We start from the raw sequence: 23,060 nt of genomic DNA, 5'->3' as shown, positions 1-23,060 counted from the left end.
TAGTGTCTGTTATCCAAGAGTCCTTTGGCACGGCGGTACACACAGGTTTAAAGGTCCATTTCCGTATTTGGGTAGATAGTCCGTTGAAGCATTGGTGGGCCCCAGAATCTTCAGAATTGACTCAAGGAAAATATCTTTTACCCCAGATTTTGTAGCAGCATAGTAAACCAACTAAACAAATGGCATGTACTACTTAAACAATAATTACAGTACATTTACTACTATTGCACATATCTCTATTGCACACAAGGCACATACTTTAAAGTGCAAAGTGCAAAGTGCAACTCAATTAGCAGGTACATAAAGTGCATGTTACTACTGCATTACGACTGGGAATTAAAAAGGATATAGATTGGCCGAGGTGCTGAAGAAGCCGTCTCGGACCCTCGCTGGTTTGGACACACCGACAGGACAGGTCTGCACTTCCAGGACCGTGGGCTCACCAAGGTGGTCGTAGGTGTACAAGCGCCTGGGCCGTCTGGTTCTGACAGGTCTTGCAGGTCGCTCCGAGGAGTCAGAGGAGGATGCCTCTCGCTCAGATGAATCCGATTCCTGTACTGGCTCTGGCTCCGGCTCAGGGTCAACCTCTGGGATCAGGATCACCACTTCAGCTCTCTCCTCAGCAGGTGCAGCTCCCTGTTCCGGCTGTCTTGGAGTGGGGACTCTCGGTTGGAACTCTCTGGCAGTTGGATTGAGCGGCTGAAAACCGGGTTGGGGTGGCATGACGAGATGGTAGTCTTCCTCACTAGAGCTCTCTGTACCTGCAGGCTGGATGTTGCACTTAACACTTGTCCCTCTTCCTGGCGACGTTCTGGTTCTCCTGCTTCTCCTTTTAGGGTTGGGGACGACAGGCGCTGGTTCAACCAGGTAAGGACAAGGTAAGAGTAAGTTTCTGTGCAGCACACGTCTTCTCCCTACAGCATTCAGAGGCTCAACCACATAGACAGGGCTTCCAGGGCCTTTGCTCTCCCTCACCACATGGACAGTGTCCTCCCAGTGACTGCGGAGCTTCCCCGGACCACCTCGAGGCGTGAGATTTCTCACCAATACATGGTCACCCGGGTTCAGCGTGGAGCTCCAGGCGCGCTGATTGTAATAATCTTGGCCCTTTTTTGCAGACTTCCTCATGTTCGTCAGGGCAATGGCATAGGCTTCCTGCATTGCCTCTCTCCACTTCTCCGCATAGCCAGCAGGGGTCTGTTTCTCTGCGTCACCGAGCTTCTTGGGAAACAAGAGGTCAACTGGGAGGGTTGGTTCACGTCCAAAAAGCAAGAAGAAAGGGGAGTACCCTGTCGCCTCGTGGATGGTGGAGTTGTAGGCATGAACTACTTTGTTGAGGTGCTCCTTCCATCTGGCCTTTTGTGTCTCCTCCAGTGTCCGCAGCATACTCAACAGAGTCCTGTTAAAACGTTCGGCAGGGTTAGCTTGGGGGTGGTAAGGTGTAGTGCGAGAGTGTTGAATACCACCATATTCCTGGAGCTTCCGAAACAGCTGGTTCTCAAACTCTCTTCCTTGGTCGTGGTGGATCCTGGATGGAAACCCAAAGCGTGGGATAAATTCGTCAAACAGCTTTCTGGCAGCAGTTTTCCCAGCCTTGTCTTTGGTTGCGTAGGCCTGAGCGTATTTAGTGAAATGGTCCACTAAAACCAGGATATACTCTTCCCCTCCGTTGCTTTTCTCCAGATGTAAAAAGTCTATTGAGACCATCTCGAATGGTGCAGAAGTTTCAATGCTTTGAAGTGGTGTCCTTGTGACTCTGTTGGGCCTTTTGTTTTTGATGCAGCTGCAGACACGTGTAACGTAGTGCTCCATCTCCTGCCTCATTTTTGGCCAAAAGAAGCGCTCTCGGGCCAGGGCCACCATCCGGTCAGCACCCAAGTGTCCCATCTCCTCATGGAGGTACTTGTACACCAGGGGCTTCAAGGGCTCTGGCACCACCAGTTGCAGCCTGTTGTTGGTCTTCCTCCATAGGAGTCCATCTTCACCCAGCTGCAGCTTTGGCCATTCTCTCAGGAGAACCCGGACTTGCTCACTCTCTGCAGCTTTGTCTCTGTATTTCAGGTAAGTGTTTTCTCTTTTCAGGTTAGAGACCCTCTGGATGGCTGGATCTGCATTCTGCTGGGCCTGGATGTCTTGGATGGAGAAGGGCTGAAGGGGTGGTACAGCACTGCCATCTGGTGGTAGGACATCCACATTACAGGTGACAGCAGAAATCCAGTTGATCTCACCTGTTTGGCTGCTTTTGACTGCTTTACAGATGCTGTCCATGACCTCCGGCTCACACTCTTCCGTGCACTCCTGCATGATGGTTCTGATGGGCTTAGGTCTGCGAGAGAGAAAGTCAGCATCTGTGTTAGCTGTTCCAGGTCTGTACTTGAGCGTAAATCTATAGTCTGCCAGCTCTGCAACCCAGCGGTGACCCGTGGCGTTGAGTTTTGCCGACTTGGTAACGTAAGTGAGTGGGTTATTGTCACTGTAGACTGTGAAGTGTGGCGCGTGGAACAGGTAGTCACGGAAACGCTCTGTGATGGCCCATTTCAGTGCGAGGAATTCCAGTTTTCCTGAGTGCAGCTTGTAGTTCTTCTCTGCAGGCGTCAGGGTTCTGGATCCGTAGCCAATCACTCTCAGTGCGCCATCTTGTCGCTGGTACAGCACAGCACCGAGCCCTTGCTCTGAGGCGTCAACATGGAGAATGAAAGGCTGCTCGAGGTCTGGATATGCCATAACAGGTGGATTTGTAAGTTGGTTCACAAGCGTCTCTAAAACTGCTCTGTGTATTTCTGTCCACTGAACCGGAGAGGAGGGTGGGAGCTGAGCACCTGAATGTCTTGTCCCCTTTTTGTGGCAGTGTTTTGGCTCACCTTTGGGCTTTGCCAGCAGCTCATACAGTGGCTTTGCAGTCCTGGAGAAGTCCTGGATGTAAGCTCTGTAGTAGCTCAAGAATCCCAGGAGCTTCCTCACCTCTCTCACTGTAGCTGGGGTCTGGTACGTGAGCGCCTTTACTGCCTCCACCTCTCTTGGGTTCATCCTGTATCCTTCTGCAGAGATCACACGACCAACATACGTTACTTGTGGCTTAAACAACTCACATTTTTCGGCTCTCAGCTTCATCCCACAGGCTCTCTGTCGCCGCAGGACTTGTCTGACGTTTTCCACATGTTGGTCAAATGTGCGGCTGAAAACAAGGACATCATCCAGATAGGGCACACAGACTTCATCCCTCAGATCTCCCAGGCATCCCTCCATGTGGCGTTGAAAAGCAGCCGGGGCATTTGAGAGGCCAAATGGGATCCTGGTCCACTCATAGAGTCCCCATGGTGTAATAAAGGCTGTGTATGGTCTGCTCTTCTCGCTCATGAAGCCTTGGTGGTATGCTTTGCCCTGGTCCAGGACGGTGAACCAGGAGTTTCCACCCAAGTTTTCCAGGATTTCTTGGATCCTGGGGATGGGATGACGGTCTGGCCAGGTCTTCTCATTCAGCAGCCTGTAATCAATGCATAACCGGAGAGTGCCGTCCTTTTTCCTGACGCAGACTACCGGTGAAGAGTAAGAGGAATAGGACTTTTGAACCCAACCTCTACTCAACAAATCCTGAATGTGAGCCTTGACTTCCTGATACAGGTGTCGGGGTATGGCATTGTATGTTCTCTGGACAGGAACAGAGTCTTTCAAATTAATGTCCATTTGCAAACCAGTGACACAACCAGCATCCCACTCATCTCTGGCAAACACGTCACCCTCCTCCATCAGCATCTGACGAACTCTGTGCTGCTGCTCTGCCGAGAGGTGACTCAGATCTACAGGCGGGACCCAGGGCTCCCTCTGTGGTGCTTGACTGGGCTGCTCCGGTGAGGATGTGGCACTGCCCTCTGGTGACTTGGGCTCTAGTGGATAAACAGCATCAACACTGTGTAACCAGCCAAGCGTTGTGCGGCCACAAAGTTTAATATCACTGTCTGTTGTATTTTCAACAGTTACCTTAATCCTTGTATTCTCTTGATGTTGAATGAGCTGTTCTCTTACTTTGAGTCCTGTGGGCCACGGTGTCTCCGGGTTAGGCTCCAACACGACGTGAGTTCCACAGAGCAACCCTTGCTGTAGATAGTTGCATTGCACTTGGATGACGTTCCTCTTTGGGACAGTAACTGGCATTCTTCCCAGACGAGCAATGTGGGGGTTGTTTGCAGGTGACGGCTTCTGTAAAACAGTTAGAACAGCCCTCGCAGTTTCCTGACCAACATCAAGTGCTGAACAAAATCTCCTTACCATGTGACCAGAAGGAAAACAGCTTCCAAGACCCTCATTTGCCAAAGCCAGCTCCTCAATTACATTAAATCCAATAATAGGACGTTCCAGATCTGTAGAGGCAACTAAGATGGGAACAACTACTGGTTCATCACTCATCCCAGCAACAGCATCTTGTGACAGTGCAAACTTCACTTCAATCCAGCCCTGGTATGGAATCTTTGTCCCATTTGCTGCGGACAGATCCAGCCCTCCTTCTTCCAGTAACTCTTCCACAGGCCTCACAGTAACATGGGGTAAGTGTCTCTGCTTCCACTCATCCCCAATAATGGACACTTGTGAGCCAGTGTCCCACAGCACTTTGGTGTCAACATTGTTCATTGTGGCTCGAACAAGGCACCTCCTCCCCACCAGCTTAGCAGTTTGATGTTGTTTACCAGTGAGGGGCGCTGTGGTGCAGAATATGTCTGTGTTCTTACCAAGATGTACGCTAGTTTCGATCTTGTTGGTGGAGGCTGTGGTGTTCCTAGGCGCTCTGCGGCAACCAATGGCCCAGTGGTCTATGCTCCCACACTTGTAGCAGTGGTCGCATTTCCCCCCTGGATTGGTCCGCTGGCACTGGTGACACTGCCGGTTGGGGCGTGTCCTTGGTGGTGGTCTGTTGTAGCTGTGGCTGGCTTGTCCCCATGGTGGTGGTTGTCCGGGTGGCTGGTGCAGGCTTGACAGCTGAGTGGTGAGATTCTGAATGGCTTCACAGATTGCTTTGTTCCCCTGGTCTACTTTCTCCATCAATGTGTCACGTTTTTCAAACTTTTGCTTTTTATAACTGGTAGAGTTACTGTCATAACTGCTGCTCTCTGAATCAGTGAAATGTGGATCATTACTCACCGCTAACACCTTGGCTCTGGATTTGCTTGACAGCTTGCCCTTCCTCTCCATCTCCAGGTTGTAGGCGGCGGTCATTTTCTCCAGCAGAACTTCATCAGTTATTCTTGGATTTTGCAAATATGGCTTTAAGTCAATACGGATGGTGTTATCTTGGAGTCCGGTAAGTATGGTTTGCAAAAACTGATTTTGGATGAGCTCTGGGCTGTACTTCAAGCCAGTGTCTGCTCTCTCTGAAGCAAAGAGTATCTGTTGCCTCAAGTCCATAGCTCGAACTAAAAACTGGACTGGAGTCTCTCCGTGATCTTGTGCAGCACGAGTTAAGGAGTGGTACAGCTCATTAGCATCTTTTTCAACAAAATGAGTCCGCAATATTTGTTTCAGAGCTTTCAATGACAAATCATCTCTACTTTCCAGATAACTTCGCAGTTTTGTTCCTGGAATCATAGCTTGAAGGACTGCATCAATAATTTCGCATTCATCATATCCCTTCTTTAATGCTTTTGTAATTTGTCTTTCTAAACTTGCATATCCCAGCTTATCCGTTTGATTATGTTCACCAATTTGTCCATTAATTTTCAAGTCTTTTCTATACATTGGGTGAACAACAGTTTGAGTTCTTTCAGACAAATTATTAGGGGCAGTAAGCGTGGTGGCAGAGGTGCGTGGTCTTACCACAGGTTCCGTGTTGCTGGGCGCAGTACCAGCTGTGTCCGCCAGAGGGCGGCGTGGCGACGTGGGACCAGACGTAGACAGCGTTTTTCTCAGTTCATCAATTCTGTCATTTATTTTCAATAACAATGACATTCCTCCATCTTCAAGCGACGTGACATCCTCACACTCCAAATGCTGCAGAATTAGCCTTCTCAATTTGCGAGGTGAGTTTTTTTCTTCATCTTCAACATTGATTTCAAGTGTAGTGCATATTTTAAGAAGTTCCGAAGCAGGTAAGGCAATTAGCTTTTCCTCGATTTCTTCCAGCATATTTTCCCATTCAGACACTTGTTCGTTAAAGTCTGGCATGATTGGAAAGTCTTTTACCTTGGCTTTGATCGTGACTTGCGGTGGGTTGTGTCGTCTTCCTTGACCTCGCTCCCGTTAGCATTAGCTCCGTGATAGCTTCGTGTTGGCGTCTCTCGTAGCGTATTCCACTCACGAATATAGTCCACACACGCGCTCCGGTAGCCACAATCCACAGTAGCGAGCCAGGTCATCCACAAACTTAATCCGACCGGGCAGAAACACCAAGATTTTGTTGCCCCCTCGAAATCACCAGGGAGAATCAGTTGGCTTTTCAAAGTTTATTTCGAGCTCAAATAGTACAGAAAAGAAAAGGGTAAACATAGGTCCCACGTCCCAGATGTGACAAGGCTTAGGCCACGGCCCGACTACTGCGCCACAGCTTCTGTCCTGAGGCTGTGGGCCTAGCTCTTTTAAACTAGCATAAACCGGTCACGTGATGGACGCGCTTCCGGTTTCAATTATAAAAAGACAGTGTTTAATTTAGCGAAAAGATTAATACTGTTATTTACAGTGAACCATTTACCAACAATAATAAAAAGTGCTTAAATACTTTGTTGAAAATGGGCGGACAACACCGGGTCATAATTCGATTTCTCTGGGCTATAACATGAACCATTTCACCACTCTCTGACTTTCTCTGGATCTATAAGCGGACCACACCATGCGAATATGACTGTCACCTATTCCAGTGAAGTGGCCAACGCAACCTTCTTCAGTTTTCACCGTCTGCTGCTGCGATGGAGAGGAAGTATCTACAAACTACTGTACCGGGAGTTTGCTGTGTTTGCTCTGCTTTACACAATCCTCAGTCTTGTGTACAGGTCTGAAATATTGTCTTCTTATATTACACATGTTGCTGCTTGCCTTGTGTCGCAGTGTATTTAACCCTTCCATATTATATTTGTTTATTCATTAGTTGTTATTTATTTGCTAATTTTGTTCTTGTGTTTTGTAATTTAGGATTGCCCTGTCTAATTCTCAGAGACGACTTTTTGAGAAAATATCCATGTACTGTGACAAATATGCAGAGCAGATACCTGTCACCTTCGTCCTGGGTAAACAGACGTTTCTGTATTAGTTGTTGTATCTTAGGTGACTTCTTATCTACATGTGTGCACATTTATGCACCATTCTACATTGAACGTAAGCAATATACAGCGGCAGTGTTGTTGTTATTCCTTCAAAGAAAGTACTTGATTAATAGGACACTCTGGGAATAAGGATTATAGTCCTATAAACCATCCTATCGTGCCAATATTTCAAAACACAGAGCCTATTAAAGACTGAATATGACTTTTTGTAAAAAAATATACATAAAACTAAACCACCTAAATATCATGTGCAAAACCTTATGCGTTTTCCACTTAAAGAGGGAGCAGTATTGAGGGACAGACTGGGTGTTTGGTTGCCCCATTAGAAGCCTCCTAATGGAAACTGATCATTAAAGAGCTCTAGGCCTACATGAACATCCTCCACTTTGCTTCACTCTTGCTAATGAGTTAAATACAAGAAAACATTGACCAAAGTACCATTTGTCGTAACATTTGAAATTATATTTTTCACAATGACTAGTGAAACGAACGGCTTGTTTTCAGGTTTTTACGTGACTCTTGTGGTGAATCGGTGGTGGAACCAGTTTGTTAACCTTCCTTGGCCTGACAGGCTCATGTTCCTCATCTCCAGGTATTTTTTATTCAAGAGAGAGTGAGAATTATAACACACATTTTCACACAATTCAAATGACGCATTATGTGTTACCTGAGTGTTATCCTGTTAATAAAAAGTAATGGTTTCTACTTGTTTGTCCTAAAAATTCCAAACGTGACATGTCATCCGTGAATGTTAATCTTGCCTGTTTCCTTTCCAGCTGTGTGCAGGGGAATGATGAACATGGGCGGCTGCTAAGGAGAACCCTGGTTCGTTACATTAATCTCACATCACTCTTGATCTTTCGCTCTGTCAGTACAGCTGTCTGCAAACGTTTCCCAACCCTGGACCACGTGGTTGAAGCAGGTCAGTTGTTCATATACATGGTGGCACAGCAGTTAGAGCTCACAACGAGAGGTCTCGCGTTCCCTCAGGGGCTGGTGGGGCCTCTCAGTGTGGAGTTTAATAAAACCACTGACCGGTTTTAAGTTTGGGATTATACAGTACATTATACATTTTTTACAAGCATTCGCATCCCTTGTTTCTAATAGGTTTCATGACTCCAGAGGAAAGAAAGGTGTTTGAGAATACTAACTCTCCTCATCTAAAGTATTGGATACCATTTGTATGGTTCTCCAACTTGGCAACACGAGCTCGTCAAGAGGGACGCATCCAGGACAGCATTGACCTTCAAAACATCCTCAATGTAAGACTTTAACTCTTTATTCTGTAAGATGTGTCATCTATACAGAAATGTGTATCTAACTGACAATCCTTTTTATGATTTATCTGAGATATGGGATAATAAGTATATTTTTATTCTGTCTGGTTAATTAGCTTGTATGACACTTTTAGAAATCTGAGCGAAAAGAGGCAAATCAAAAGTTGTATCCTGTTTTTTGACATTCATTTTTAATTTAGAACAGTTTGGTCAGATATAAAAAAAAGAATAAAAAAGGTGACGGAAAGTAGCTGCAATTTATTTTCTGTTATTGGAATAAAATTTGTTTTGTCCTTTAGCATATGGTAAAGAAGACATTTATCCAAAAAATACTGGTTTTAAAGCCTTTTAAACAGTCATAAAATGTCAGGCTAGTCGGCATTTTTTACAGTGAAGTGACAGTTTTCCTCTCTGTTCTTTTCCTCTCTGTGAAACCTGGTTTAAACTCAGTCCCTGTGACGAATTTTGATGTTGTAAATGCATTAGGAACGTTTGAGATGAGTTTGGACCAGAAAATAGCTATTTGAAATTTGAGTGACCCTGTTTCTTTGTACAATCAGGTATAGCTCCTTTAAGGACAAATTAAAAAGCTTGTTTAATTCTTTTGATCTATTCTTCAGGAGATGAACACATTCAGAACATGGTGCGCAACTCTTTTTGGATATGACTGGGTCGGGATCCCACTGGTTTACACACAGGTCTGTTTTCATCCGTCACAATAATATTTGTATAATATGGCTCTTGTAATCGAATCAGTAACCAGTAATCCAATGAGCACTCAAAATCTCCCCACACACTAAGGAAGTAGAAAGGCATTAGCTCTGTGTCTCTCTAGGTCGTTACTTTGGCTGTCTACACGTTCTTCTTCGCGTGTCTCATTGGGCGGCAGTTCCTCGACCCCGCTCAGCAGTTGCCAGGTCATGACCTTGACCTGTATGTCCCAGTCTTCACCTTCTTGCAGTTCCTCTTCTTCTCAGGCTGGCTAAAGGCATGGAATCTATAACTGTCATTCACAAATTAACACATAATGTGCTCATTATCTATACTCGTCCTAGGTGGCAGAGCAGTTGATCAATCCGTTTGGGGAGGATGATGAGGATTTTGAGGCTAACTGGATAATTGACAGGAACCTTCAGGTCTGTAACATGTCCATTGTGTTCGATATGCCTGAAACTTAAGGTACCGTGGTTGGACAAACTAAGTACAAAAGATTGTGTAAACTGCATTGGATGCATTCTGGGTTCATTAAATCATAATTTCCTGCTCCTCTTAGGTGTCCCTATTGGCAGTAGATGAGATGCACATGGACCTCCCTCATCTTATGAAAGACATCTACTGGAATGACAGTGAAGCCCAGCCGCCTTACACACTGGCTGCTGCAGACTCCTGCATCCCCTCCTTCCTCGGCTCAACCACTGATATGGGGTAAGACTCAAATAGCCCTGGTTTATTACCAATTTAGTGAACAAGGCAATATAGGCCTTTGAATAAAAAAACACTTCCTCTTGCATCTTAGTTTGTCAGATATTCTGCAAAGTGATGAAGTTGTTCTGAATAACACAACACATCTACAGCGACAAGTATCTTATACACATCAACGGCAGGAGTCGGTAATTAATGCTCTCTTTATTATAATAAAGAAATACTGCCTTTTAAACATCTGTGCATTTCGTTGTTGGTAGGTGTTGGGAAGGGTTCGCAGGCTGCTGAGTGTTCAAGAGCCTCCAGATCTACAACCTCCTCTACCTGTCTTCAAAAGGCACAGCAGTGATGCAACGGGAAGCTTCTTCCCACATCTGGAGTATTGTGTTTTTTGTATTGTGTAACTGTGTGTTGTGTGGCCTCATTCATGTTTTAAATATTTCTTTTTCCCACCTTTGTAGGATCACCCCACACACAGATACCGTTGTGACCCCTACCTCTTTTGTCATGGTACACCCTGCCATGGACACTCTGTCCACTGTGAGAGAGGTCAATACTCCACCCTCCCCTGAGTGCACCCTCTCTGGAGCTTTTCCCAGGCTTGTTGTCAGCCCTCCGTTTTTCACTGAGGCGGGTCTAAATGTGAGCACCTCGGTCAATGGTGCAGCCGTGACCCCATGTAATGGTTTTGATGGGTCTCCTACTGAAGGTGTTCCAGGCATGGAGATATCAAGGTCCTTTTTTTAATCCAAATTGTATATTTTGACTAAAAAGAAACAAAGTTGTTAACCTTCTTGTGCCCTCGCAGAAAAGGCTCCTGTTGCTCACCAACAGAGAATGGCCCGAGACAATTCCGCTGGGCCAGAATGAGCCACTCACAGACTAAGCCCCGGCATCGTCAGTTCTCCCTGCAGTTCTCCCGCCAGGCGTCTAAGGGCTCAATACGCAGCCTGCCCAGCCCCAAAGCCCTGGGGAAACGTAGAGGAGGGCTGCCTCGCTTTCAGCTACGATGTTCACCTGGTGCCCCGACCAACACTCTGCAAATCCCTAACCCAGAATATGATCAGGGGGCGGAGCAGACTGAAGTCACTGAACAGAAAGAAAACAACAATGGGACTGTTCAAAAGTCCAGTAGGCAATAACTGAGAACTGTTTCTCATCTTTACTGTTCTGGAAATGACAGACGAAATACACACTGTCCTGTATTGTAAAATCAGTTGCTTATTTCAGAATTTAGTTTAAGGGATTATGAACACACACCAGTCACAGGAGTCACGATGCAATTATTACAGTTTTATTACTTATTTATTGCATTGTAATTTTGCACAAGTACAAACAGATCATTGGTTTTAGTGTTTCATAGATGCAAATCCAACTCTGTCATGTTCTCTATCAAAAACACTGTAGAACTGAGTCAGAAATATATCTCCCAAGATCCACAGAGGTCCATGGGCAGACCCAATATCAACAGACTGAAAACCACTGAGACACAGTGCCCTGCCACCAAGCATCTCCTGCAGATGACGTTATAATTTGATTAGTCTCAAACGCTACCATAGACACATATGTAAGTAGTGCCTTATATAATTGTTTATGAGTAAATACAAATATACCTTTCGAACATATTGCTGAGGAGTTATTGTGTATTCTTTTCCACCCAGCACAAAAGTCACATGAGGCAAACTGGACAATCTTGCGCAGTCTAAGATAAACTAAAATAACATAAGTGAAAACATTATAGCCACATCAACACAAAAGCATCTGTTTTATGTCTCCTACTGTATGATGATGAATGTTACCTCTCCAATGCTGCTTGGCGTAGCTCCGATGAGCTGTTGTAGAATGAGGATTTCACGAAGTGGTCCACCAATGAGAGACGTCCCTGTATCGACTATGGCTTGACATCCTTTATGGCATAAAGAGATCGTGCCCTGCACTGCCACACTTAAGTAACACAACAGATCATCATTAAACTTGGGAGGTGGGATCTTACACGTTTACTGATGAAACATTGAAATTTAAACCTGTCCATTTTTATTTGCCAGTAGCCCTGATCAGTTACAGGAATCCAGTGGATTTCCCCACTATACAAGGATGTGTCTGTTCCTCCAATGAGAAGTTCACCTCCTGGAGCAGCATCATTTGTACCCTTTCTGTAATGCACGGTCATATTACTGTCATACAATCTAGCTTTCTTAAATGTACTAAAAAGTAAAATGAATAAATACATTTAACAAATAGTTTATTTTGTACAGTGTGGAGTCATACCTGGTGAGGTAGAAAGAGAAGACTGCCTGGTCGACTTTCTTCTGTGACATAACATTGTCAAAAACAGGGTTCCCCTTGACCTCTGACAAAGTGGGATAACCCAGGCCTAAAACCCCATCAAACTTCGCAAAAACAAATGTAGAGCCAGGTTCGTACACAGATTCACCAAACTCTTGCTTTTCTATGGTCATGTTCCCAATCTGTAAACACATTTGATATCACGATGCAGCATGAACCCCATGGCAGTATGTATGCGCGTGTAACAGACCATCAGGGTGTCTCTTGCCACAACACCAAGAAGCTGCCCTGAGCCATAGTGAATCCCAAATGGCCGTCCGTCAGGTTCAAATGAAGTTGACTCAAATGCCTTGAAATGTCTGTGTGTGGCTGTAAATACACATAAATGCTAACTACAGTAGTGTAATCTTTAAAAGGAATAATGGTATTATATAGTGTTGTAGTACCACAGGCTTGGCTGACACAATAGGAGGATGGCACCCAGAGGTCTGCAGACCCAGTATCGAAAATCACTGAAAAGTTCTGTGCTGGAGTCCCCACACTGATTTCACCATAGAACTGAGTCTGATGTTACACATGGTTTATGTAACAATTTTAAATGGTGATTATTAATGTTACAACACATTTAAACAAACAATAGCTTCTTACATCCATAAAGTTATAGATTTTCTCCCGGGCGCGTCCCAGTTGCATCGAGGACATCCCAGGTGGGAAGCACTGGACATAGCGCCGGCTGAACGTGTCGGGATGGTGATCCACCAGGAATTGCTCCAAAATACCACTAGCTCGGAGCTGGGTGCGAATTGAGTGCATCTGCCTCAAGGGAATTCTGTGGTATCGCAGTAAATGATTTGTTAAAATACTTGTGAACACCATTTCAAGTCAAGACATTTCTACCTGATCAATCCTGAGCTTGTCCATACACCAAACAAAAGCACGCCCAGCACCGGTTTCAGCATCTTGGACCTTCTGCTGCAACAGCCGGACTGAAGTCTGTGGAATTTCCACCAGCATTGGCCACTCCTTCTCATGGGTCAGGCTCTGATGAGGTCACCCATGGATCATCCATGTCCTCACTGGTCATTTATGGTATGGATAATTTATTTCATGCATGGACAACAGTGCACTTCTCTATGTGAACATGAAATAAGTATGAAATTGTAAAGTTTCTAGATCTTTACTTTGGAACTTGAAATTTTGTGCCAAAAACGACATGGTGTCCAGGTGACTCCGACCCTTGGCTGACATTTTAACATTTGTCTACATGGTCATTGTTTAGGCAAATAATGCTTAATGTTTTAATTTTTGTATGTTCAACTATAAACGCAAAAATCATTTGTAAAATTATCAAGAACAAAAACAACAAAAATCAGCTCAACACAAGAGATTTAATTTCTGCAAAGCTTGACATTTCTGTAACATTGTAAGTCATGCTGACCAAGTATAATGTTGACTATTCTAGTTTTACACAACGGCACAACCATCGACTCAAAGAAATGATTAACATGGTACAGACACCATTTCTCTGGAACAGAGTTGGCTCAGAGTAAGAGCGTTAACAGGTAAAAAGACCTTTTGAATTACATTGAGAATGATAAATAAAAAGGATCCTCTTCATTCTGCTTTAACAGGGATGATGGTCTGGAACCCTCTTCCTACAAAAGTAAACCAAGAACATAGAGTTAGTCAGATAAATGTTGGCACCCAAGATGTTTTGTCTCGTGTGAAGTGTCCTGACCTTGGAGCTGCTTTAATGATGTTATCAACTCTAAGGATCATCTCTGCAGCTTCAGCGGCGCTCAGTAGCACCTGCCGTTTGACCTGGAAGGACTCTGTGACGCCCAACTCTACCATGTCACCAATTGTCCCCTCTTTCATGTCTGCAGGAGAGTAGGCAGTTAATAATGGGGGCGTCTGTACTGCAAAAAGACACTTTTAGAACAATTCACTCACTAAGTCCAAACGTGGTCTTGTTGTCCTGGTGAGCCGCTCTCAGCTGAGCAATTAGGTCTGCACTGTCGTAACCTGCATTGTCTGCAATAGTTGTTGGCAGCTTGACAATGGAAACAAGACAAAATTCAGAATAGAACATTGAGCAAGAGAATATTACCCAAGTCAAATCCCTACCATCCTGAGCGCTTTTGCAAAAGATTCCATGGCAACTGCTTCCTTTCCCGCAGTTCTGTTGGCCAAGTCAGTCACAACCTTAGCCATCAGCATCTCACTGCAACCTAGAGGAGAACAAAAACTTTGGCTTATCATGTTTACAGATACATACGGTGAGCGATTCTTAGACTATTTTAGAGATTTAAAAGCTTACCTCCTCCATAAACTGTGCGGGGCTCTTTCACAGTCTGTGCCAGAACACACAGGGCATCATGTAGGGAGCGCTCTGCCTCATCCAGGATCTGTTGTGTAGCTCCTCGCAGGACAATAGTGCAGGCTTCACCTGATGGAGACCGCATGAAAAGTAAGAGGAGCACGAACAATAATACCTTCACTTGTCCCGGGATGCTAACATACCCATTGCCACTCCGGAGAAGTGGATGAGGGTATCCTCTCCAATCATCACCTCCTCAATCAGTTTACACTGACCAAGCTTGACCATCTCAGGGTGATCAAAGGTAGAGGTGATCTCGCCACCTAATCAAATCATCAATAAATGCACCAAAGAATGAGAACAACTTGTATTAAGCTATTTATTACAAGATTGTTTAATGTACATACCAGTGACTAGGGCCAGACGTTCAACACCAGAGAAGTCTGCATGCTCAATAGCCATAACTCCAGCCCGAGCAAAGAGCTGCTCAGGGTAGTTGTAAATCAATTGTCTAAAGGACAAAAACAACATGCAAATGTTACAAAAATGTGTTCACAATGCATACAGTAATCTGAACATACAGTACGAGCGTTAGCGCTGCTTCACCTGTTAATGAAGCAGTTGATTCCATGCTGCAGGATCCTGTCGACTTTCTCCTTCATCTTTTCTTTCTCAGCCATTTCAATCTCTGCAACCTTTGCCGTAGAGTCGACACGAACCCTGGAGCCAAAGATCTACAAGACAAATGTAACCAATGTAAAATACTGCATCTTAAATATTAAATTAATTTGCAGGTTGGGGGTCTTTGGACAACCGTTTGTGACAGTATGTGGAGAGGGGAGCGCTTCCACACAGCTTGGTGGATGAAGTCGTGCAGTTGGCTACTCGCACTGCATTGGCTCATTTACAAATCAGGTTTGGGGCCCTAAAACTGTAATGCGTGCGGTATCAAATGGTAAATTGGGCACAACATGCCCACAAAAAACTATTTGAAATGGAGGCTTATCTGTGTCGTACTTTTCACATGACACAAGGGGTCTCCCAAAGCGCTTCATAGTGTAGGGGATTTGTACTTCATTCACTCCACACACGGTGGTGGTAAGCTACGTATGGAGCTACAGTTTCTCCTGTGGAGGCACCGCTGTGCCACCGTGCCGCCCAGCTTGCACTCTCGATTTCGCACTTTTAATGAAAAACAACCCCCGTAATGTTTAAATTCAATGTGGCATTTGCATTATACTTTTTAAAATTCAAACAGGCTTTCTGTCTCAGTCTCTTTCACACTCAAAAAATATTTTTTTTTTGTAAATATGAATAGAGGTTTTATCATATGATTTGACACACGATAAGCTGCGGCCGCTTACTACCTAGGGGCCTTTTCCAAATAAGACAGCAGGACCAGACTCCATAGACTCCATAAAGTGTAGCCTTGATCCTGTTGAATAGAATAATATCTATAGTGCCAGTGGACCAAGGTTCTGTGATGAACTCTGTGCCTGTCACTCTCTCCTCAGCAGTGCCGCTGATTGTCAGAGGAGCATGCTGGATGTTTGCAGCAAGTCCACAGCAAATCCCTTTGTCAATAAACGATTAGGAGGTAATTTTACGGTAGGAGCCAAATATAATAATATGCTATTTTGTGGGCCTGTTGCCCTAATTTACCATCTGATATTGTCTATATTACAGTATTGGGGTCCAAATCTACGAAGACAGTGCTGCATACATAAAAAATGCACAAATTACATAAAAGACCTGGCTGCTGATCTACTATGGCACGTGCAACTTGCTTTGCACATGGGCAGACACTTGATATATGACCAGTGGCGGCGCCAGACTTATGTCCCAGGAGGGGAATGTTTGTAGAGAGAACTAGTGCTCCCTTGAGGGTGCTTTGGCAATATCTCAGGGGGTGCTCAAGCACGAAAACACTGGCTCATTGTGAATATTGTTTTTGAGACCATAGAACGACCATTTACTCCATACATGTTGCCCATTAAAGTCCACCAGTCAAAAGGACATTTTGTGATCGCTCGTATGCCAACCTGGACCAAAGAATTTACAAACCTTTATTTTGTCTGTGTCCATCCCAGTGTTTGCTATGAGGATTTTAACATTTTCAAGCCGTTTAGGCTGGTTCACCCCAATCTTCTTATCCAATAAGAAACCTATATAAAAACAGGGAATAATCTTGGTTTCCAAACGATATAGCCATAAAGCAAAAACAAGAGTAATGGATTCAACACATTCTGTAGTTACCTTCATCCAGGTAAGAGTCTGTGAGACTGCCACCCAACTTCTTGATGATGTGGATGGCCTCCAAGTTTCCAGAGCCTTTGAGTCTATCAACAGCATCTACAGCCAGTTGTGCAAAATGAGCTTTGTGATGGGTCAGCAACTTGGACGACAGAGTGGTGCGTGCAATGTTGAGCAGGTCTACTTGGAATTGAGCTTTGTCGTTGCTTAAAAAAAAAAAAAAAAAAAGAGGTTCATTAAACATGATATAAAAAATGTCAACTTACTCTTGACCCCTTCAAATTCTAGGCAAAGTGATTTATTGTAGTCTCACAATAAACGTGTGATGCCACAGTTGTGTCAAATATGACTCACCTATGGTCCACTGCTGCCTCCTTCAGAGCTTCTCTCGCAGCCTGAGTGGCCTTCCTCCAGCCAGCGATAATAGTCTGTGGATGAATCTTCTTGGCAATCAGAAGCTCAGCTTCCTGTGGACACACGATATGGTCAAGGTGTGGTTTCACAATGTTATGTAAAACTCAATGCAACGCTCAAGACGCATGACTGACGTCATCAGTGACAGAAAAATGTGTGGCTTCAGTTAGTGTGAATAATGAATACTTAGGTTTATGCTGAGCACATTTAACATCTTATATTCTCCTAATTTGCAACGGTTTGTACAGTTATAGATTTTAACTCGGGATTCAAAAAAGAAAATGAGCTTATTTTATTGATGGCAAAGGCAGTAAACAGCCATCAACAGCAGATGGCAGTGTAGAGCAAGGTCTCAGGCCATTAGTTAATTGCTGGGCATCAGGTTTGCTTTCATTGGACTCATTCAGGTTGGTCAGGTCTAGGGTTGCCAGGTCTAAGGCAGCGCTTTGACCATTTCCACAGGTTTGTATATTATATAGCTTAATTGTTAATGTTAATCCTACATGTGAAAATCTCACAATGAAAGCCGTCAGAGTTGCTCTGAGGACGAAAGAAGAGGCGTGTGAGCTTCGTTGAAGCGCAGTCCCTCTTTTAAAACACATTGGCGATTACGATCCTTGCTGCAAATACAGGGATCCTGCAAACTCCGTAATGTGACATTAAGTCAAAATTTAAAGACCCATCAACTGGACTGGGTTTAGTTGAATTCAAGGAATCAAGTTATTCAAGTCAACTTGAATAGATTGTCAGTTTTGGTTCTAATATAAATCGCTCTGGTTTGGGTCCAGTGTCACATGATCGCAAGAGCCAAGAAGAAGCGAAACTTCAACCAAACTCAGTCTAGTTGACGATTGAAGCTTCCTGGACGAAGAGGATAAACATAATTTACGTACATTCAGTCATTGTGAATTCAAAATGATAAAAAAAAATTGTTTTGAAAACAAGATAAATATAATTTAGAAAAGAATCAAGCGACCGACAGAATATCAATTAACCTTCTATAACTTTTCTATAGAGCATTTCATTTTACACAGACCCCCAAGTTGCAATAAGGGAAATGTAAATGTTAAATTGAGAATGGTGTTCACACAATACTCTTTAGCCTGGTTTTTGTCGTCTGCCTATTCCATTTCAGACTATGTTTATTTATGTGTTAATCTGTTTAAAGTCTAAATGTGGACAGTACTGGAGTCATAAACACTGACTTTGACTGAGCCCAGTGAAGCTGCAGATGTTCAGATGTCGTTCTGATTCTTTGACCTCTTAGAGTCGTCGTTGCACTCGGAATCATTTCGTGGCATTATAGGTTTTCGTATGAGATTTTGTAGCCTCCTTTATTTGTCCCTATTAAACAAACTTGGTGGCAATCAGGCTTTGGACTTTTCTTTCCATTAATAAATGTGGTCATAATTTTGAAACTGCATTTTGTGTTCATTGGAAATGTCTTTGTGCGACATAAAAATTGGCTTGATGATCAGAACATTGAAGGGTGTAAAATAAACACATGTAAGAAATACTTTTTCACGGCACTGTATATTTTGAGACAAAGACTTTTGTCTCATCACACACTGAAGACTCTGGTGAGCAGAAGAAAAGACGACTCGACTGCACGTCTTTCTCACAGCAGAGCATCACAGGTGCGCACTAACCCTCTGCACCGCCACTGCCTTTTAGTGTTAGTCTAATCTTATTTAGAGGTTTTACCCGCAACAGCTCAGCTGCAAGGACTGTGACAGAGGTTGTCCCGTCACCGACTTCATCATCTTGTACCTTGGACATGTCTGAAAGTAAAAATGTCATTAATCAGCAGCCTATATACACTGCGCGCAAAAATATTACACACATTTTTTAAATATATTTGTATTCTATTCTTCACACTTTCAAACTCAAAACTCTAAAACTAAAAGCCTGTTGGAGCGTCCCAGGACAGTAATGAGAGGGGGTGTGCACGGCTCCAGACTAACATTTGATGTGTCGGCGCACACAAGTATTTCCATTCAGGCGCACCACTTTAGAAATGTTTAAAATTTTCCTGCAAACAAGATTCACTGCCAGTATTTATTATTTACCATCTTTAGCTCACTCAATTCCTCTTCCATAGTCATACATGTTGCATAATTATGAATAATTAGTCTCATGTCTGACCAAATAAAGGTGAAGGAGCAGAAGTCAAGGATGAAGCAGTGATTTGTATTTCCCTCCATTTAAAAAAAAAAAAATGTTTCTTGTACATTTTTATCCTCAAGTTTTAATAGAATTTTAGCATCTTTACAAGTTTTGCTGTTTATTACATTTCTTTAATTAAAATGTTCTGCATTTATTTACTTCTTGACTGAAAAATAATTGTACTGTAAGCGGAAATTGATATGTAGTCATAAGGTTTGGAAAAATTTGAAAAGAGAAAAGCCCAGAGGTTCAAATGCGCTTTGTAAAATAATAATAAAAAAATCGGTTTTATATAGTGCTTTCCTGGACACTCAAAGACACTTTACATCACATTCATTCACTCCATGCTTGGCTAAAATAGGCTAAAGCAGTTCTAAACTTAAAGGCCTGCCTCAAAAACACTTTATTATGTCAGTCTATGACTGAGGTTTAGCATTATTGCATGAAGCTACATGCGGGTCTGAGTTCCTAACAGTCATCACCACCGCCCCCCCCCAAAAAAATGGTAATGATAAGAGTGAGGAGGCTGAAGCTGAATAAATGATCACGCAAACATGAACGCGTCACCTTATAATAAGAGCCTAAATCACTCAGTTTTTCATAAAGCGCCAGGTCTGGCAGGAGAACAGCGGCTCAGGTGTTTGGATAGCACCTCACCTGTTCAAACGTGTCCCCCCCACCTTTGAAACGCTTCTGACGCCAGTGAGCGGTATATCGCAAAACCACGGGAATTTGTCGATTACCGCCCGCGGTATGAAAAAATCCAAACCGGCACAGCCCTACATGAAGCTTATTTTTCTTTTTTCCTCCAGGTGTTTCATTGTTGGATTTTGGCCAATGGAAATATTTTATAATTAATTGGCTTTTCAAATCGGCCAAAATCCAGTTACAGCCGGTTAACGGTAACCCTGTTTCTAGTGATGGGTGAGTGAAGCCTTATAAAGGCTTTCCTTAAAGGTCTAGTAAGGTAAGAAAGTATCAGAGCTGTTTCATTCTATTTGAACACTGACCTCTTGTGGACACACGTGATTTTTGCGAATTCTCATTAACCCGACTGAAGCACCAAAACATCCATGTGCACAAGAGAAGTTTCAAACAGGCGTGTGACAATTTTATTATTTGCAGCCTGATATTGATGTTTGACTGATCAAATCAATCATAGGCCGATAGACAAGAGTAATTTTCTTTTAACATGGGGAGCCATACAAGCCCATCACTACCTGTTTCCAATAACTGTATAATGCAACTCACCAACCAATACTTTAGCAGCCGGGTTGTCAACTCCAATGGCTTTTAAAATGGTCGCTCCATCATTAGTCACAGTCACTGTACCTCCTTTGCCTCCACCCATCAAGATCTTATCCTATAAATGAAATGACTTCAACATTACTGTATTAAGGAAACCCAAAAAAGAAGTTATTTCATCTTGGTATATGGTTGATATTGACTTACCATGCCTTTTGGGCCCAGGGTACTCTTCACCAGATCCCCAATAGCAATAGCTCCCACAAAGGACGACTATAACGTAAAACCAGTTTAAAGAAATATCTTTCTAAACAGTCACTTGGTATAACAAGAATTATACACTCACCAGACGAGCAGTCTCTGCTTTTTCTTCATCAGCACCTTGTCTGAAGATGTTAACGGGGGCCATAGATAAGGATGCCTAAAGAAGAGGCAACATTAATTGATATATTGATTTGTGTAAATGTATATATTAGGATATGCTGTGTATAGTCTTTTATTGTGTGTTTTCCATTCTGTTGTATATGAATTAGGCATTTAAAAAACAGTCGGAGGCTGAATTTACTCCAATACATGAAGGGCCCTCAGCTAGCCCCGCCCATAAAGAAAATCATAGAAACCGCTAGAACTTTTACATTAGTGAATCATCAGATCACACTCGAAATCACGGATATTTTATGTGTGCAGGCATCGATGATGTAAAAGACAGTGGTCTGTCGTGATATATAATAAAATAAATGGAATGCGTACGGTTTCCTGTAATGCAATACCGCTTACGACGTGAGTTTTGACAGACACAAAGCCAAACTTGCAGCCTCACCTAGCATGCTAGTTTTAATAGAGCATCTCCAAAACTCAGCCTGGACATAAACACATCTGTAATATTTCCCTGTACATAATAACCCGGAGAGCGCAGGTCCCGTGTTTATTATAATCATCCGCTCACTGGTTTACAGAACGATCTCATCCATTACGCCCATGTGCTCTACCCGGTTAGCATAGCTAGCATAAAGACAACTACTGTCCAGATACACACAATCTAATTTCCGATCATAGCAAAACTCGACAACTTCACATTCACTAATCAAGTTAATAAATCTAAATAACAATTTCTTGAAACAAACACGAAGATGAAGGTAATATGTACCATGATATGAGCTGCTTCAGGCTAAAGCCGTGCACGCACAGAGAAAGAGGTGGTGGTCAGGAAACGTCGTATTGACGTGGTGACGTAAGGCCGTCGATCTCATTACACCTTTAAATATATTATATATTATATTATATAGCGCATGTGTGCTTGTTTGTATATACATATAAACAAATAGATTTAATACATGTATTAAACTGTAATTTGCATATAATTGTGGTAAAACTATCATCATTGAAGGACATAGGCTGTAGGAATCTGATCACAGCGCCGCCAAGTGGTGTTTCCACGCACCCTCCGTTTGGCTCATTTACCCTGGATGCTCCGAGAGCTGAACCTTGCTGTTAAACTTTGTCATATTAACTGGATTTTTTTCTTCTTTTTTTCATTCACAAATGTAAATGGATGAGGACAAAACAAATGAAGCTCGCTGCTACGAAACTATTTGAACAGACCTTGGTTGTAGATTTATTTTCTCATTAAGCCCCATGGAAATTGATTTGTGTATTATTGTTTTTATTTTATTTGTTTCTTTGTTATTATATCTATATATATATATATATTGTATATTATTATTTGCTCTACTTTTCCCCTGTAGTTGTCTCACAATTATCTGTAATGCTCCATTAGATTTACCTGCTAGCTTTATTTAGCGATGGAACCACCTAAATATTGTTTGTGTTCAGTAAAATTATCAAATATATGAATTATTATTGTTTTGTTCCACATTTGTGCAAAAAGAAATTCAAGACTAATATAAACTCAACGGTAGAAGTGTTGTAAGCAAGACAGCAAAGATGTAATAATGGGATTTATTTAAAGTTAATCTTAATGAAAAGCCTTAGAGAGAGGCCCATGCTTATTGCTGTCAACTCCATCCGCCGTCAGATTCAGGGCCCGACCTTCATGGCGCAATAACAGCGTTAGCACAGACGAGTGTGACATCATCCGTGCAAACTGTGCGCCAATGCAAAAATCTGTTTTGAAGTCAGAGTTTTCAAAACAATTTGAAATCATAACGTCAGTGTTCAGACAACTTCACTTGAACATTAATAAGGGCTATGGGATCAAATGTTGGATATTCAACTTGTCCCTTTACAAAACTGTGAAGCTCAAGCCTCTCTCTTTATAAGCGGCAGAAGGCTTTTAAAAAATAGAAATTGGAAATAAAGGAAGGAAATCAAGAAAAAGAAACACGAGAAACTAGAGAAAGACAAGGGGCTCAGATAAGTTTTATTTATTATCAAAATATATACAATTGGAAAAAAATTATAGGTTTATTCATT

General features: G+C 43.0%; 3 protein-coding genes across 3 annotated transcripts; 1 reads left to right on the top strand and 2 right to left on the bottom strand.

Annotated features, from left to right (window-relative positions):
- Positions 1 to 6,819: 6,819 nt before the first annotated feature.
- LOC306959338 (bestrophin-3-like) lies at positions 6,820 to 11,085 on the top strand (the record flags this gene model as incomplete). The annotated part of the gene is made up of 13 exons (XM_079551426.1): positions 6,820 to 6,974; positions 7,114 to 7,208; positions 7,749 to 7,836; positions 8,021 to 8,166; positions 8,352 to 8,506; positions 9,142 to 9,219; positions 9,357 to 9,509; positions 9,577 to 9,657; positions 9,795 to 9,946; positions 10,038 to 10,131; positions 10,204 to 10,322; positions 10,405 to 10,677; positions 10,752 to 11,085. Exons 1-13 carry the CDS (start codon positions 6,823 to 6,825, stop codon positions 11,083 to 11,085), a joined length of 1,920 nt encoding a protein of 639 aa, XP_079407552.1. The 5' UTR covers positions 6,820 to 6,822.
- Positions 11,086 to 11,292: 207 nt separating this feature from the next.
- On the bottom strand, positions 11,293 to 13,306 carry nots (nothepsin; the record flags this gene model as incomplete). Its single annotated transcript, XM_079551425.1, has 9 exons — positions 13,127 to 13,306; positions 12,878 to 13,058; positions 12,676 to 12,793; positions 12,480 to 12,598; positions 12,212 to 12,411; positions 11,968 to 12,096; positions 11,743 to 11,887; positions 11,557 to 11,655; positions 11,293 to 11,457 (listed from the first exon to the last, which is right to left on the bottom strand). Exons 1-9 carry the CDS (start codon positions 13,258 to 13,260, stop codon positions 11,293 to 11,295), a joined length of 1,290 nt encoding a protein of 429 aa, XP_079407551.1. The 5' UTR covers positions 13,261 to 13,306.
- A 292-nt stretch (positions 13,307 to 13,598) lies between these two features.
- cct2 (chaperonin containing TCP1, subunit 2 (beta)) lies at positions 13,599 to 21,841 on the bottom strand. Its single transcript, XM_079551531.1, has 16 exons — positions 21,775 to 21,841; positions 20,974 to 21,048; positions 20,835 to 20,900; positions 20,634 to 20,745; positions 18,921 to 18,997; positions 17,157 to 17,269; positions 16,806 to 17,008; positions 16,614 to 16,714; positions 15,156 to 15,283; positions 14,957 to 15,060; positions 14,753 to 14,872; positions 14,550 to 14,678; positions 14,357 to 14,460; positions 14,183 to 14,282; positions 13,968 to 14,109; positions 13,599 to 13,884 (listed from the first exon to the last, which is right to left on the bottom strand). Exons 1-16 carry the CDS (start codon positions 21,775 to 21,777, stop codon positions 13,854 to 13,856), a joined length of 1,608 nt encoding a protein of 535 aa, XP_079407657.1. The 5' UTR covers positions 21,778 to 21,841; the 3' UTR covers positions 13,599 to 13,853.
- Positions 21,842 to 23,060: the final 1,219 nt, after the last annotated feature.

Source organism: Gobius niger (assembly GCF_951799975.1).
Source record: "Gobius niger genome assembly, chromosome: 2".
In the NCBI taxonomy this organism is placed as follows: domain Eukaryota; kingdom Metazoa; phylum Chordata; class Actinopteri; order Gobiiformes; family Gobiidae; genus Gobius; species Gobius niger.
The sequence above is the reverse complement of the archived record's forward strand: the minus strand, read 5'-3'. Positions and strand labels throughout refer to the sequence as shown.

What these genes read in the sequence shown, in the direction of transcription:
- cct2 (XM_079551531.1), bottom strand. An exon ending in ATCAACTGCTTCATTAACAG is followed by an intron (nt 15,061 to 15,155) that starts GTGAAGCAGCGC and finishes TTTGTCCTTTAG; the next exon opens with ACAATTGATTTACAACTACC. An exon ending in CCGCACAGTTTATGGAGGAG is followed by an intron (nt 14,461 to 14,549) that starts GTAAGCTTTTAA and finishes GTTCTCCTCTAG; the next exon opens with GTTGCAGTGAGATGCTGATG.